The 15740-nt window shown below is 32.3% G+C and overlaps 1 protein-coding gene across 2 annotated transcripts; it reads left to right on the top strand.

Annotated features, from left to right (window-relative positions):
* The first annotated feature begins 3553 nt into the window (after positions 1-3553).
* LOC114391447 (beta-1,4-mannosyl-glycoprotein 4-beta-N-acetylglucosaminyltransferase-like) lies at positions 3554-12956 on the top strand. 2 transcript variants are annotated; one of them, XM_028352462.1, is made up of 4 exons: positions 3554-3846; positions 3946-4284; positions 4389-4429; positions 11559-12956. In XM_028352462.1, the coding sequence occupies exons 1-4, from the start codon at positions 3638-3640 to the stop codon at positions 12554-12556; spliced, it is 1587 nt and encodes a 528-aa protein (XP_028208263.1). In that variant the 5' UTR covers positions 3554-3637; the 3' UTR covers positions 12557-12956. The 2 variants fall into 2 exon arrangements, with proteins under 2 accessions (XP_028208263.1, XP_028208262.1); XM_028352461.1 differs by lacking the exons at positions 3554-3846; positions 3946-4284; positions 4389-4429 and adding an exon at positions 10279-10521 and having other exon boundaries at positions 11386-12956.
* The last annotated feature ends 2784 nt before the right edge of the window (positions 12957-15740 follow it).

Here is a 15740-nt window from a genome sequence, read left to right on the forward strand (position 1 = left end):
ACACTTTGAACCACTCCATACCCTATGCACCCTAGGGGAGCCCTCACCCTACCCTCATAGGTCAACACAATATTTTGAACCCTTCTCTTCTCTCTGCAATTCCTCACCACCCAACTCTGCCCAATCCAAAGGACAAACAAGTATATTCATGCATTTATCTAGCTTTTGGGTTTGGATTTGATCATTTGAACTTTGACGGGGTTTCATTTTAAAGTGGTCCTCCTTCCGACTTGTTGTTGGCTTGGACCATTGAAACACATGGGCTTTTAGGTCTTGAACTGCAAGCTATTTTGTTTGTATGATAGGAATTGAAAGAGAGACCTTGTTTGATTCTACCGTCATTTTAAATAAAAAAAAAGCAAAATGAAGGGACATCTCATGAGGAACCTCTAATATTACTGAATAGGGAGGGGATCAAATACACATTGAAACTACTAATAGAAGCCTACTTAGAAAATTATTACACATATTGCAAATAATTTTACTGAATTGTAGTTCCTCAAGTTCTTAGAGTATGTTTGGATTACCGTTACATCTAATTGATCCAATGATAAACTCAGCTCGTCACTCACGTAGCTTTTTCGTTTGGGTGTTAAAAAGTGCAAATTTTTCGTTCAACACTCTTCAAACAGATATCCGAACACACTTAAACATTAGAAAATCTCTCTAGAAAAAGGTGCTAACCAAGTATTATAAGGATGGCAAGATCAAAGATTTAAACTTGCACTCGTAAAAAAAGTGAGAATTCCTACACTCTTAACCACTCATATCAAATCGCATTGATATAGTATTTTTGGTGCATAATAGAGGGAAACCATGGGGGTGCACCGGCCCAGATGCCTCGTGTGCATGTTGGGGATCACGTGAAAAACCCCTTTACACGCTTCTAGCAATCGCTGACAGCAACTGTGCAGTGTGATTTTGTGAGTCTAGGGCAGGGGGCAATGCTTCTAAGGTTGAATATTGTTGGGACTTTACCTTCGTGCGTGGCTCAAACACAGACCATAAAACAACAATATTCAATCTCTCTGATTTGTTGCATGATTAAGCATCTGAATATATTACTAACGCGCTTAGGGAAGGGAAACATTTTTTTTTTCATTTTTGCTTAGTTTCTGTCTGTGTGTATATAATGCTAGCAATAATTTGTTAATTGCTTTTTATTCATTTATCCTTGCGAGTTGCGAGATAGATTCGGCATATTTTGAACGATAATTCCCTATCTCTATCTGTTCCCTCTGTCGGTCTTTTATTGATTTCTGCATCCGTGTCTCATTCTGATGTGAAAAGAGAATGGGCTTCTATAAACTTTTCTAATTACATTTTTATTTTTATGATATCACTCATCTGATTTTTATGTTTTTAATTATAAAAAAATGTAAGAATTTATTGCACAAGCATAACTTTCTAAAAGAGAATTATGTCATGTAATTGCACACTAAGATACTGTCCCCTATATTAAATTATGTACTAGTATTAAATAAGTGGATCTTTCGAACGAACCGCGTGCCGTACCTCGATTCCTTCTCGCATCAAATTTCTCCTGGGAATCTACTTTGATAAGCACTATGAATGTCACGTTGAATGTAACACTCAGATTTTCTAAATCATTAGCAATGTGGATGTAATCTTAGTGCTAAAAATCTTCTATGCCTAACTAATGACGTACCTAATCAAGATACCTTGCTTTTATTTTATTTTTTTGATAAAAATTTAGTTTCAAATTTAAGACCATGTTCTTATCATAAATTTGCATATCCATCTTTTTTAAAAACATGCTGTCTTATGAGATAGAAGTACTTTTTATGTTAACGTCTTTTAAGTTATTATTGTTATTTATAATCTTGTAATAAATTATAAAATATCTCAATTGCTTCTTTTTTTTTCTATATTTTTTGTGTGGTACAGATTGAATTTAATAAATAAAATTTCAATATATAAAAACTCATCATTCACTGTCTTACAACTAGCTAATACAAAAACTACTTTCAGTCCAAATAGCTATCATAATAAAAAAGAAAATAAACGATTATATAAAAAAATATATTAGTATAAATAAAATAGTATTTCTCTAAATTAATCGAACGAAATTTCAAAGCAAGGAGAAGGAAGGAAAGAAGAATGGGGAATGAGGAATTGGGGTGGACCCACCCTGCTCTTATGCTCCAACTCCCAGTCTTCGATTTGACTACAAGTTCTTCAAGCCAGCAGAGAACTGTGACCCCGTAATCAAAGTAGCTTTTCAACTCGTTCTACAGTCACGTTTCTGGGAGCGTGTATGTAACGCTCCTCTTTGAGTCTCGTTTGTTTTAACGTTAATTTTCTTTGTATCTTTAATACGTAATAATTACATATTTTAATATCAATTTGTAATTAAAATTAATTTGAATATAGATGTTTTAATCTTGTCCAAAAGTTTAAAATTAGTTATATAAAAAGTAGTTTTACTCAACTTTAAAGAAACAAGACCTAACTCAATCACGTAAGTGTATGTTTGATAAACAAATTTAGCTCTTGTTTATTTTTGTGCTAGAAAGTTTATTCTCGTCTAACCATGTCAGGTATGGTAATGAAGAAATTTCATAAATTTAAATTGCAGTTTTTCCATGTCAGGTATGGTAAAGATTTATAGTGAAGAAATTACATAAATTTAAATTGCAGTTTTAATTTGTTAGGAATTTAAACTGCAGTTAAGTCGTCACACTTACGTAACTAATCCTTAAAAGGAGAACGAAAATTTATATAACTGTAAGAAGAGTCAAATATTCACATTCATAAAAGAGCAAGACAATTTTCTTGCAGATCTTTAGCTATTAATGTATTGCTTCTTGCAGATCTTTAGCTATTAATGTATTGCTTGTTAATCTATGGACATCTAACAAATATGTTTTGTCCTAGTAAAACAATATTAAATAGATTTTGATGTTAAGCTCAATAAGTTGTATATTGGGACTTTTTCCTGTCTGTCCAACGAAGAATAATAGTTGAAATTAAAAATGAGTAAAAGCGTATGAATGAATTAAGATTTGAAGAAGAAAAAAAAGGCATATTTAAGGAGGCGAGAATCACTCCGTAATGGTCGAAAATCCTAAGCAGTGTACGGAGCCAAATTGAAAGTTGAAAGGTAGTATAGAACGGTGAGTGGAATTTGTTTATTTTGTTGGAACTGGGATTCATGAAGATGTTCATGCTTGTTTGGTTTGGATATTATTATATTTTTTATTATACAATTTAAAATTAAACTTTGATGAACTTGTAATTTGAATATAAAAAATGATTTTAATTTAATTTTATAATGAAAATATGGATACATAAATCATATTAATTTTGCAAAATCAAAATTCTATTATTAGGAAGTGGATGGAAACAGAAGAGGAAGTAGGTGGAATGCGCGTGAGGGAGTGAAGGAGTAAACAAGGAAGCAATTGGGTCGGCAAAAAGGCAAACATTGATACGGACACCTTAGCCTTGTCCCCAACACCTTGTCCCATACCCGCCGGACCCTATTACTATTCTCCTCTCTCATAATACTACTTAAAACCCTCATACCCACCTCTTTAGCCTCTCTCTATTTTCTTCCATACCATACTATACTCACAACAACACATTGCATCATACTATCTTTTGCTTGCTTCAGATGGAGCTTCAACTGGCTCTCGCTCTCCCAATCAATCCCACCTATCATAAAAAACGTACCTTCTCCCAACTCCTCATGATGGACCATGCAGCACCACCAGAAAGCACCCTCACCGACCATGTTATGCTTCCTACTCTGTCTCTCCTCCCTTTAACCCCAAACCACCACCATGATGATGATCACCACAGTCAATGCTCTAACATCACCAAGTACGTACTTCTAGGCCCTAGCTTCTACCTCTCTTCTTCATTTCGTTATGTTAATATTTGTGTTTAACTCGCTATTATTGTTGTTTAATTAATATTTAGGGATGATGAGGAGGAGGAGTCTGTAGTGGGTTGGCCACCAGTAAACTATCATTGGAGGAAGAAACTTCGTGTGGACGAGGTTGTAGGGAATAATAATAATAATAATCACATGGTATCGGTTGCTGATCATCGTCATCATAGTGTTTACGTGAAGGTGAAGATGGAGGGTGTGGGAATTGCACGGAAGGTTGATCTCAGCATGCACCAATCATTTCACACGCTCAAGCAAACCTTGATGGACATGTTTGGAAAATGTAATATTCAACAATCAAACAACTATGAACTGGCTTATCTGGACAAAGAAGGTGACTGGCTTCTCGCACAAGATCTACCATGGAGGCAAGTGCATCCTACCTATCACCTTATTCATTTCTAATTTTTTAATCAAATCAAGTGTAAGTAACGTAACTAACTAATATATATGTTCCGGTTCTCTTCTGCAGAAGTTTTGTTGGGTGTGCGCGAAGACTCAAATTGGTGAAGAGCAGCAGATAAAATGGCAACAAAATCTTCAATCTTGACTTTCTCAACTTTTTTCCTTTTTGGATAACTGTATCTTATCGAGCTTAATTTGTGTGCAAGAGCATAACAACTTCCTAGTACGTAGTTTTTGTATGAAACATATTATTAACGTCAGTAATTAACAATATGGATATAATATAAATATAGTTCCTTATAGTTTATGAAGACCTGCGCACACTCATATTTATACTCTCTCTGGCTTCTGTTCGTATATTCTTTTACTTTCGAGAAAAGGTTATATTTTTATTTGTTTGTTCAATTTAAAGTTTAAAACTGTAATACATATTTTTTAAAGTATATTCTTATGTTTACTTTTTTTTCCCAGTATTTTGTTCTTATTAACTTATTATAAATGAGCTAATCCCTCCTATTACTTTCGGTAAATTATATACAACGTGTTTGGTATGACGTTGAATGCCATTTGATGTGCGCTCGTATAACCAAAGCAGTACGTAAAAGGTTGTTTCTGTGAAATAGATTTGGATTTTAAGTTGAACTCATATGAAAGACCTAATCCAAACATATACTTAATGCGTGTTTGGAATGGCAGTGCAGCGGATCATAATTGTGGTCAAAATTACGGTAGTTGTGAGAGTTGCTTCTGATTTTTTAGTCTTTGACCATAATTTTGGCATTTCATCGCATATCCAAACATGCTCTAGACTTTGTATGTTTTGCGTTGAATGATTTAGGTAGTTTTATTGATCTGGATTTTGCATATAAATGGGTTTTATGACAAAATAAGTCATATCTGTAGTTACCTAGTCTGTTTACACCACCTCTGCTCGACTTAATTTAAAGGAAAAATACTCTATTTGATAAATGAGTATCAAATGAAAGCTTTTCTTTTTATGAGAAGAACCCTAAACCTTTCGTTCCTAAATTTTTTTTCTTACATTGGACCATTTCTTACATTGGACCATTTGTATTTGTATTTATATATACATTAGAATCTTGTTTTGTGCATATATTTCTCCATTCAAGAAATCAAAACAAGAGGATCATATTAAATTACTTTTTTTCTCTACTCGTTCAAATTAGATAAAAGTTGATTGATGGTGTATTTCATTATAATTCTACAATTTAGAGCATCATTTCCTATTTAATATCTTTAAATTTTATATTTGAAGTTGCAATTGAATCGATTCATTAAAAATAATCAGTTCAATACATTTTTTGCGTAACCACAAGTTTTATAGTGGATTTGAATTAAATTTGTATCTTATTTCAATGAATAAGATTAAAAAAATGTATATATATATATATATATGACTTTATTAAGTGGTCATTAATTTGCTCACTAAGTAACTTTTAAATTTTAATCCTAAATCATCAAATGTATGATTGTATGAACAACATTTATAAATTTAATGTTTTCACAGTAAGGAGAGTTCAAATTTTAAAATAATCATGTGATCATTAAATAATTTGTAATTCTAACTCACACATGAGAGATCAAATTATACTAGAATAACTGATGCATTTCAATATTCATCAAAATGTCATAAAGCTTACTGTAGACTGACATTTATGAATGCTTTAGCCTGTAACAAGGAAAAATAAGTATAGTTTGATGAAGAAGGTTACTATGGTAATCCATTTTATTTGTATCCCTGCTCTAGATGTTGAATTTTTAAATGATTTATTTTCTGTTTTGCGGGTTTATGAGGAGGCTTTGAAAAATGTACCATTAGGAACGATGTTTAGTTTGTATGGAAATTTTCTAACGGCTATTGTAGCTCCTAAAGAAGGAGAAACAAATATAACTGGGTCATCAGGTCATGCTGTAAATTATATATCACATCTATTCTGGCAGCAAAGCTTTGCAGTGGAAAACTTGCAGAAGCGGTAGAGTTTTGGGGATTAAGGATTACTATAGAAATTAGAAGCATCACAAGAAGTTCTTCTTCACCTAGTGTTGCTGATTTGCAATCCTTTTTTAACTCCTTTGACAAATTTTGATGAAAGTATCTGTTTCAAAATCAGGGAACTTATGGCTTAAGGTATGTTTGTCTGCATTAATATCTTATTTCTGCTCTCTGCAATGAGCTATGTCTTATTGTACAAAATCTGCTTGATAAAATCATTTTTCAGACAAATTTCCGTTGCCTCTTGAATTTAAGTTATACAATATTTCTATGTTCCTTGATCATTGGATATTTCAACAGTGTCTTGGTTAGAATTATCTGGCTTTGTTTTTCCAATTTGGTATTCAACATGCATTTTATCTTTTCCGTTGCCTCTTGAGTTTAAGTTATACAATATTTCTATGTTCCTTCACTTGAACTATTTTGTGTAACATTAAACCCCCAAGGTTCTTAAATCAATTTATCTTTCTAACCTTCACTCAATACAGGCCCTTAAATTCTTTGCAAATCAAAGACAATACTTTGATAAACTGGTGGAGATTTCTGTTGTTACTTTGGTCAGAGAAGGTGGCTGTGAAAATGGATTTTCCCTTTGTTCAGCCATTGTAAGTTTTATACTTCAAAATGATGGAATTCAGCAGACCAGAGATATCTATAAACGGTATGTTCTGTGCAATTAGCTTAGGGTGTTGTTTTCCAAATTATGCTCCCACAAGAGATTTTTTTTATCTTGTATCTACAATTCCTCGACTGTTTCTCATCGCAGATTTCTAGCTTTGCCGCATCCTGCAGGCCTTGCTTTATATAGACATTGCATTGACCTGTAAACAAACCTTGCATCAATAGGAGATAAAAAAAATGGTCTCGTAAATGCCAGGAAATTATATGATCTGCACTTGCAACTTATGACCAAAATGTCAGCTTATGGCGTATTGAGACCAAGGTAAAGGTTTTTCTTTTCCTTTTTCCCCCTTGTGGTATTACTACAGCTGAAATTGACAAAATATGTCTTTAGTTGGTCTCCTATTGCCCTGGATTGTACCTTTGTGTAATGGATAGTTATTCATTCAATTCAAATGACAAAACATGAATTTATTTTTTGGGATTGATTATGCAGATGGGAACATCAGAAAAGACCACTGCTTTCCATTTGCATGTGAGGAGAGTACTCAAAGATGCTAGTGAATTTGTTGCTTCCTCGGATACGTGATTTCTAAATTACAAACATGGCTATTGGAATTCAATGATGTGTCATGTTGGTGAATTTGGGGACTACTAGAAACATATATAAAAGGGAAAGAAAAGAAAAATTTAGGGGGGGAAAAACGCAAGGATTGCAATCTCACTAAGCCACTTCCTTCGTAAAATATGCACTAAGAGCACAAATGCCTTTCCACTGAAGTCTCACTTCATCTGACACTGGAGGTGTAGATGACCATCTAAAAATAGTGGGTTGGGTTGGGATGTACACAAGATGGTGATGAACATAATGCTTAACCAGAGAATGCATTCATCAACCTGCATGGCAGCATAGAATGAGGCAACTGAGATCTAGCTAGCAGAATTGACCAACAAAATAAAGTTAACACTTAACACTATTGGTGATGATGCAAGTGATACTTAGTGTGATCACAAATTATAGAGCTCATAGAGGAGATGGGTTGTTCCATTGAAGTAGAAAGTTATTGTTATCGATTGATTAAGATGATCGATATAAAAGGCGAACGTGTATTATAGGAAGCATGGAAGCATCTAACAGGAACTAGAGTTAACAGCTAGCATATGATACCATTCAGATACAACTAATTAAGTGAATTAACAAACTAAAAAGCTTGACTAAATACTATCAGTTGTAATGTTGTGTAATTTCTGTTACTGTTTGCTTCTAGAATGCTCAGGGTTGAAACGTTCCTGAAATAAATCACAGAGGCTTGGGCCTTGAAACACAAGCCTCTTTATATAGAGGCAAGCCTAAACACAGTTCTAATTAAGAATTTACAGCTTACAAAGCTAATCCTCTAAAGAAATTCTTGATATAATCATCATTCATGACTTAGAATTAGCTGGTTAAAATCGAAGTAGAACTTACTTCCTCTGAGATGATCTTAGATTTCAGGCTTGTGCTTCCACAGATCCACCATAACTTCGAATTACATCAATTTCATGGACGACAACAGGCTATGTTAATATATATATAATTTTAACTTATTTTAGGGACCGCGTGCTTTACACATAAAAAAATCATGCAAATCCCAACAGAGAAATTAAATAAAGAGTGAGAAAAAAATGAATAAAAGAAAAAATTAAGTAAAAAAACTGAAATTTTGATACATGACGACGACGGTTAGACATTTTTATAAAAGTATTGTTGACTATCGTTGTTGATTATTACTAAAATTTCACCTTACTATAAGTGTATCAGATTAAGGCCACTTGCCGCCTATGCTGACTTGCATTCCATGAAATATGTAATGAATGCACTCAGAAAAATAATAGTATATGACACAAGCACATGCTTTCATGATCAATTAAAGCATGTAAGGATACTGAACGTATTAAAGAAAATAAAGCATATACTATTTACTTTCATCATGACGACAAGTAGAGTTATCGATCTAAGATATTTCGAGAAAAGTATGCTTCAATGGGATATATTATATATTTTTATAAGTTGCAATAAGTTGTTTGGTGAGTCAATATCCAATAAGTTGTTTATTTTATTTTGTTAGTATTTTATAAATACTATTTTTTCTTTTAAAAAGATAATAAAAGTGGTAACTATTATGATCATTATAAATGATCAAAAGTGTTAACATAACGATAATAACCATAATGATAAAAATAAGATGAGTATAAATTAAGAGAGAGATATTAAGAGACTTTAAACTCATAAATTAAATAGTTTCACAAGTGTAAAGAAAAATATTTATTTTATTCTGGTTGCTTTTAACTAGATTACTTTTTAAAGCCGAATGGAATATGATAAGTATTAAGATTAATTTATCTTACTCCGTTAATCACCAAAGCGGTAAGTTTTTTAAATTCGTACGAGCAATGTGTAACGTTTAATATTTTGCAAATAAGTTGTAAAATTTGGAACTTTATGCCATAATTAATGAAATGAATTCAAAGATTAAAGTTTATGAAAGAATAATTCGTGTGTACTATTAGGGAGACAAATTGTCGGTTATTGGACAAGTTTGTTATACTCCTATAAACTAGTAGTATTTTTTATGGGGATAGCTGGTATCAAAATTGCTTCTTTTTTTTTTTTGAAAGATGGTATCAAAATTGCTAATAATATTCAAATGCAGTAAGATCCATGGAATAAGAAAATGATTTCTTTTACAGCTTTGAAGAGAGAGGGGAGGGGCAGGCCGCAGAGTGTGGCAACAAGTTCCGACTCGGACCTTCCAAAACCCAAATCCAACTCCACCGCCAAGCCAACTACACTACACTTTCTTTTTTATGTTCTTTCATACAAGTAATATGTTAATTTAGTTGAAGAGATTTTTGTAACTAATAAATTTATATTATTAGTGATAAGTAAATAATAAATACTACTCCTATTAAGTATAAGATTTTTTTAACTTATTCACCTTCTTATGATAATTAATTAGTTTAGTTAATTATATTAAATTTTTATTATTTAGACTATCATTTTAAAATTATTTTTTTCTTATCTTTTTATCTATTCAATTATTTTTTATTAATGTTTAAATAAAAACATATAAAAAAAATAATTCATCTAAAAATTTAAAAACTTTCTTATAAAAAGAAATAAATAAATTTCTAAAAATATCTTTATAATTAATAACGAATGGAGTAGATATTAAAATTGGTGTCCGCATATATATATATATATATATATATATATATATATATATATATATATATATAAAGTTGGGTATAATTATTATTATTATTATTTCTTAGACCCAAGTAGTGTTGGTATCGTGGAATGATAGTAAATGGAGAAGATCAATCCAGAGGCAGAGTCCAAGCTGAGCACAACACTATTCTAGTTCTAGCTATTTTCTATTCCCACCTAGGAAGGATATTAACACCACCACCATCACCGATTTTCTCTCCCCTTCTATCGCACTTCCCAGCCTGAGATGGATTTTTCTCTTCCATTTCCACCGCCTAATCCTGTCTCTTCCTCACCTTCTGCAACTTCTCTAAGGTACTTCTTCTTCTTCTTCGCTTTCTATTCCCATTTTTCACCTTCAGAATTTGCATTCGGTGTGAAGCAAAATGCCTTCTTCACAATTCCGAGAGGTGAATTTATTATTTTTTTCTCTTTTTTTTTCTGAAACTCTTTGGTTTTCCATTTAATAGAGATTCTGGGGAGGGTGAATGATTCCTTTCTCTTTTCTTTTTTTTTTTTTGTTTGGGGGGAAGGGCGGAATCGATTAAAATGATTCCTTTTGGATTCTTTGTGTTTGGTTTTAGAAACAGCTTGATTCCAAGTTTCCGAATCCGTTCTTTTATGATTTATAACCCGGGTTTAGGAACGGATTATTATTAATTGCTATTAATTTTAAAGTTAAAGCCATCCTTTGTAAAGGAATGTCATTATACGAGGAAACAATAAAAGTTGGAAATATTTGTGTTAGGTTAAATGATATTCCTTTAAAGAGTTATGCTACAAGCTAGATTAATTCATCATTTATTATCATTGACGATATAAGTGGACGACTTAGATCACATGTTTCAGTTATGGCCGTTTAGTTATGTTATGATAGTTCTCTTGCCGAACGTCCTGTTCATATGCGGAGATTTATTTTTTATATATATATTATGATAAATGTCTACAGTTTTCTTACTAAGAAAGCATACTGAAGTATCCTTTGTTCATATTTTCTTTATTGACTCTTGGAAATTTTGGTATATCCTGCTAACAACTACAATATCTAGTTTCAAAACTCCCTTGTTTAGTAAAGGGTTTTCTTTTCATTTTTTTATGGGCATTTTCATGGACCTTTCATAGAATATGTTCACATTTTATTAGTATTGTTTTTAATCCCTTTTGTTCAAACTGCTGCAGGTGAACATGGTCTTTCTGAATCCGATTGTCAAACTGGGGAAATCCGTTAGCATATTTCATGTTCCCCCTTCAAGTTCAACGCTTGGCTCCCCGGCCACGTCACATTTCTAGGCAAAAACCTCCCATGTTCTTTTGTGCATTGCTTCTATTACTACTGCCAATTTGTGTGGTTGGAATTTTTATCCATGGCCAAAAGATTACTTATTTCTTCCGACCACTTTGGGACAACCCCCCTGCCCCCTTCACAAGTATACCTCACTATTATGCAGAAAATGTCTCTATGGAACACCTTTGCCGCCTTCATGGCTGGTCCCTTCGTTCCAAGCCTCGTCGCATTTTTGATGCTGTTATCTTCAGCAATGAGTTAGACATGCTAGAGATTAGATGGCACGAACTTTCTCCCTATGTATCAAAGTTTGTGATCCTTGAGTCCAATACTACGTTTACGGGCATTCCAAAACGTCTCTTCTTCGCCTTAAACCGGGAAAGATTTTCCTTTGCCAAACAAAAGATTGTCCATGACATTTATCCTGGCAGAATTGCAGTCCCTGGATCGCACGAGGACCCATTTGTGCTTGAGTCAAAACAGCGTGGGGCGATGAATGCATTGTTACGCCGTGCAGGCATTTCCAACGGTGATATTCTTCTCATGTCAGATACAGATGAGATTCCAAGTCCTCATACATTGAAACTGCTTCAGTGGTGTGATGGGATTCCTCCCATAATGCATCTTGAACTGAGGAATTACATGTACTCATTTGAGTTCCCTGTGGACTACAGCAGCTGGCGTGCCACTGCCCACGTCTATGGTCCCCGATCACAATACCGGCACTCACGCCAGACGGATGTAATTTTCTCAGATGCAGGATGGCACTGCAGCTTTTGCTTTCAGTATATTTCAGAGTTTGTGTTCAAGATGACTGCCTATAGCCATGCAGACCGCGTGAAAAGGAAATATTTTCTGAGTCATTCAAGAATTCAGGACATTATCTGCAAGGGAGATGATCTTTGTGATATGCTCCCTGAAGAATACTCTTTCCAGGAGTTGATTAAAAAGATGGGGTCAATACCCCGGTCAGCTTCTGCGGTTCATCTTCCTGCCTACTTGATAGAGAATGCAGATAAATTCAAGTTCCTTCTTCCTGGAGGCTGCTTAAGACCACCAGAATAAATGACCCTTTTTGCGAAGTAACACATAACCTAGATTTGCACTTTAGCTTTAGATTTTGGTAGGATACATGACATAGCACTAAGTCTCGTAGTTTTATCATTGTTCTTGAATATGAAGCAGCAGGTATAAATTGCATGGAGAAGCAGAATATAGCACAGTCACTATAGCAATTTGTAGCTGTAGAAACTCATCCCGCTCACATATCTTTTTGTTAAGTATAGGAGATAGTGGAGAGAACTAGTAATGCGGTGGCTTAATAAACAAAGAGCTTCAACTGACAGAAATGGTGATAAAAGAAAATTAATACTTTTGTGCTTGTGTCTCCTTATGAAAGCGGTTTCTTTGCACGAATGGATTGGAACCATAAATAAATTTCATCGGTCAATTATTATTTCTCTAAGAGGGTAAAAGACAGAAATGTTAGTAAGATTTGCGTTGCTATTTTATTTCCCTTTATCTTTTCTATGTTCTTGAATCTTGATCGCAGCTTCAATTTTCATTTTCTGGAAATAGTTGTTATTTATAATATTATGATTATGATAAGATTAATTTTTGCAAAAGACAAATTCAAGATTTTGATTTATAGTTGTGATAAGTGAGTAGAGTTTAAGCTTTGGAATAGAATCATTATGTTTTTTATGCATAAGAATAATATTTGTTTATGTACAATGCAGGGTTCTGTTTTTCTCTTTATTCCACAAAATGGTTACATGACATATTTAGTTCATTCAATGCATACAAACCAAAAGAATAGTGATTTTTAATTGATTAGTTAAAGTTTTATTAAATTCATATACCAAACATAAGATAAAATTAAGGATTACAGAAAATTGTCATTTTATTCAAGTCTTTCTACTTAGAGTCTTATCTACTCATACTTGGATTCTACAAATACTTATTACGTATATGTAACATTAAAATAAATGAAGTTGACATGATACATATTAAATGGAGAGTATTATTTATTTATTTTCTTTATAATTAATCGGGAGTAATGGAGTAGGTTTTTTAGCCTTGACTTAAATGGTTAGCTCAACGAATTCCTTCACGATGACATTGACAGCACCAGTTTGGGTATGAATTGGCTCTTGCTTGTTGGTTATTAGTGAGAAAGGATGTTTGAAAAGTAGGGGAAAAAAAATAAGAGAAAGAAAACTGGGAAACACACATTTAATTATCAATTTCAAAGTTTAAATGTCAAATTTAAAATCTTAACTTAGATTATAATGACTCGAGATCATCTATTTTGCAAGAATTACTTACTAATTCAAGTTCTATAAAGACTAAACTCAAATATCTACTTTGTTAATTTATTCCAATTTTCTTACAAAAACTCTTGATAACATAATTATATAAATACGCAGAAAAATACAATATCAATAATGTTAGAGAAATTTGAAGAAAGACGCTCTTTTTATTTCGTATTTTTTTTAATTTACCTACTCTTAGAGAGAAAAAACTTAATATTATTTATTAATTGCTTTAAAAACTCAAGTTATTTATCCATTGTCTTAGAGTAATTATTATTTATACTTAATTCTTAAATTATTTTACATACTAATTATTTATCATAAACAAGAGAACAATAATAAGAAAATCATATTAGGAATTTAAAAATAATTTTAATATAACAAAGATACTAATTATATTTTTAATACATGTATTGTTTCTGAAACAAACTGATAAAAAGCCAGAAAGTAACCTTTTTCCTTTATAGAATTAAGCTAAAATGATAATCAGATTTTCAACATGAAAAGAACCCAAAAAATTAATCGCACTAATAAAGTGATGTGAAATAGTTGACTACAATGGGAACCGACATAAATAAAAAGGAAACTAATGAGAATAATTTACTCTTATTAATAGCCATGCTATAACAATATAGGAAACTGCATCGTGTTGGAGGCAAACAAACACTCCTCCTGCTAGGCCCCCTTTGCCCCTGTCTCTTTGTGCAACCTTGTCTCTTGAAAAATGGTTGGACTTACATTTAAATAAACTGTATTTTTTATTTCAACTGGGTAGGATGAAGGTAGGATACATTGGGCAGTTATTTATCATTTTTACCTTGTTTCTATTTTAAAAATAATATCTAAATTAAAAAAGTATAATAAATATTTTTATATTAAAATTATGACTTTTCATCCTCATAAAATTAAAAATGTTCAAATTGCATTCATGCAAAAAATTTAATATTTTTCATCCTCATAAAATTATAAAATTAAAATCTGATATTTTGACTCGATTTAGATGTAAATTTTAATATATGATTTTCTGGGAATTAAATATTCACAAAATATCAAAAAACTGAAACAAAATTTTTAAACCATTCTCCCTTATTCATCTTCTTCAAACCCCATTAAACCACAACCCCAAAATCACAAATCAGAACCATAGCCATTGAATGTAATGATAAACATAAGAGTCAGATGCTAAGAATCAAACGCAAACAACACAACTTGGAAGCAGATCGCAAAAATTACAACTCAAATATGGTAAAAACTAATCCCCAAAATCTTTGAGAGAAAACTCAGATCATAGGTTCGTCGAAGGAGCGAGGTTAGGGATGGTGCTGGACGACAAATCAGGAGTTTGGGTCGCGCGGGGGTGGTTTTGGGATGGTGATGGGTGGCAGATACGGGTATGGGTGCCAAAGATATGGTGGAGGTGAATAAACCTTCAAATTGCTCCTAGGAAGTGCTCCTGCTACTCAAGCTCCATATCCAAATACAACAATAAGCAATTGTTCTTATTTTTCCTCTTTGTTGTTTTGTTTTGTTCTCTCTTTGTGTGTCTTTGTTTTGTGCTTCTTCTTTTTCTTTTTTTTCCTTTTCAATTTGTGTGTTTTTTAACCCAAAAATGGTAGGAAGAGACTAGTACCAACAAGGAAGTGACACGTAAGATATCTGAATCAACCAAGTTTATTTTAAAGCTAATAACAGTATATTTTAATTTTATGAGAACAAATAAAGAATGAAATTCAAACATTTCTCTAATTTTATGAGGATAAAAAGATATTTTTATCTAAATTTATTTTTTATTAATGTAACTTCAGTATTTTTATTTACGGTCAGTTTATAAAAAAAAATACTATCTTGGATTTTTAAAAGTAACAACTAGTAACAATTTTTTCATTTAAAAATAGACAAATAAAAAGTAAAACATTTTTAATCGCAACTATTTT

This window comes from Glycine soja, chromosome 17, assembly GCF_004193775.1.
Source record: "Glycine soja cultivar W05 chromosome 17, ASM419377v2, whole genome shotgun sequence".
NCBI classification, from domain to species: Eukaryota; Viridiplantae; Streptophyta; class Magnoliopsida; order Fabales; family Fabaceae; genus Glycine; species Glycine soja.

What these genes read in the sequence shown, in the direction of transcription:
- LOC114391447 (XM_028352462.1), top strand. Translation starts at nt 3,638, where the DNA reads ATGGAGCTTCAACTGGCTCTCGCTCTCCCAATCAATCCCACCTATCAT. An exon ending in CAATGCTCTAACATCACCAA is followed by an intron (nt 3,847 to 3,945) that starts GTACGTACTTCT and finishes ATTAATATTTAG; the next exon opens with GGATGATGAGGAGGAGGAGT. An exon ending in AAGACTCAAATTGGTGAAGA is followed by an intron (nt 4,430 to 11,558) that starts GCAGCAGATAAA and finishes TTTGTGTGGTTG; the next exon opens with GAATTTTTATCCATGGCCAA.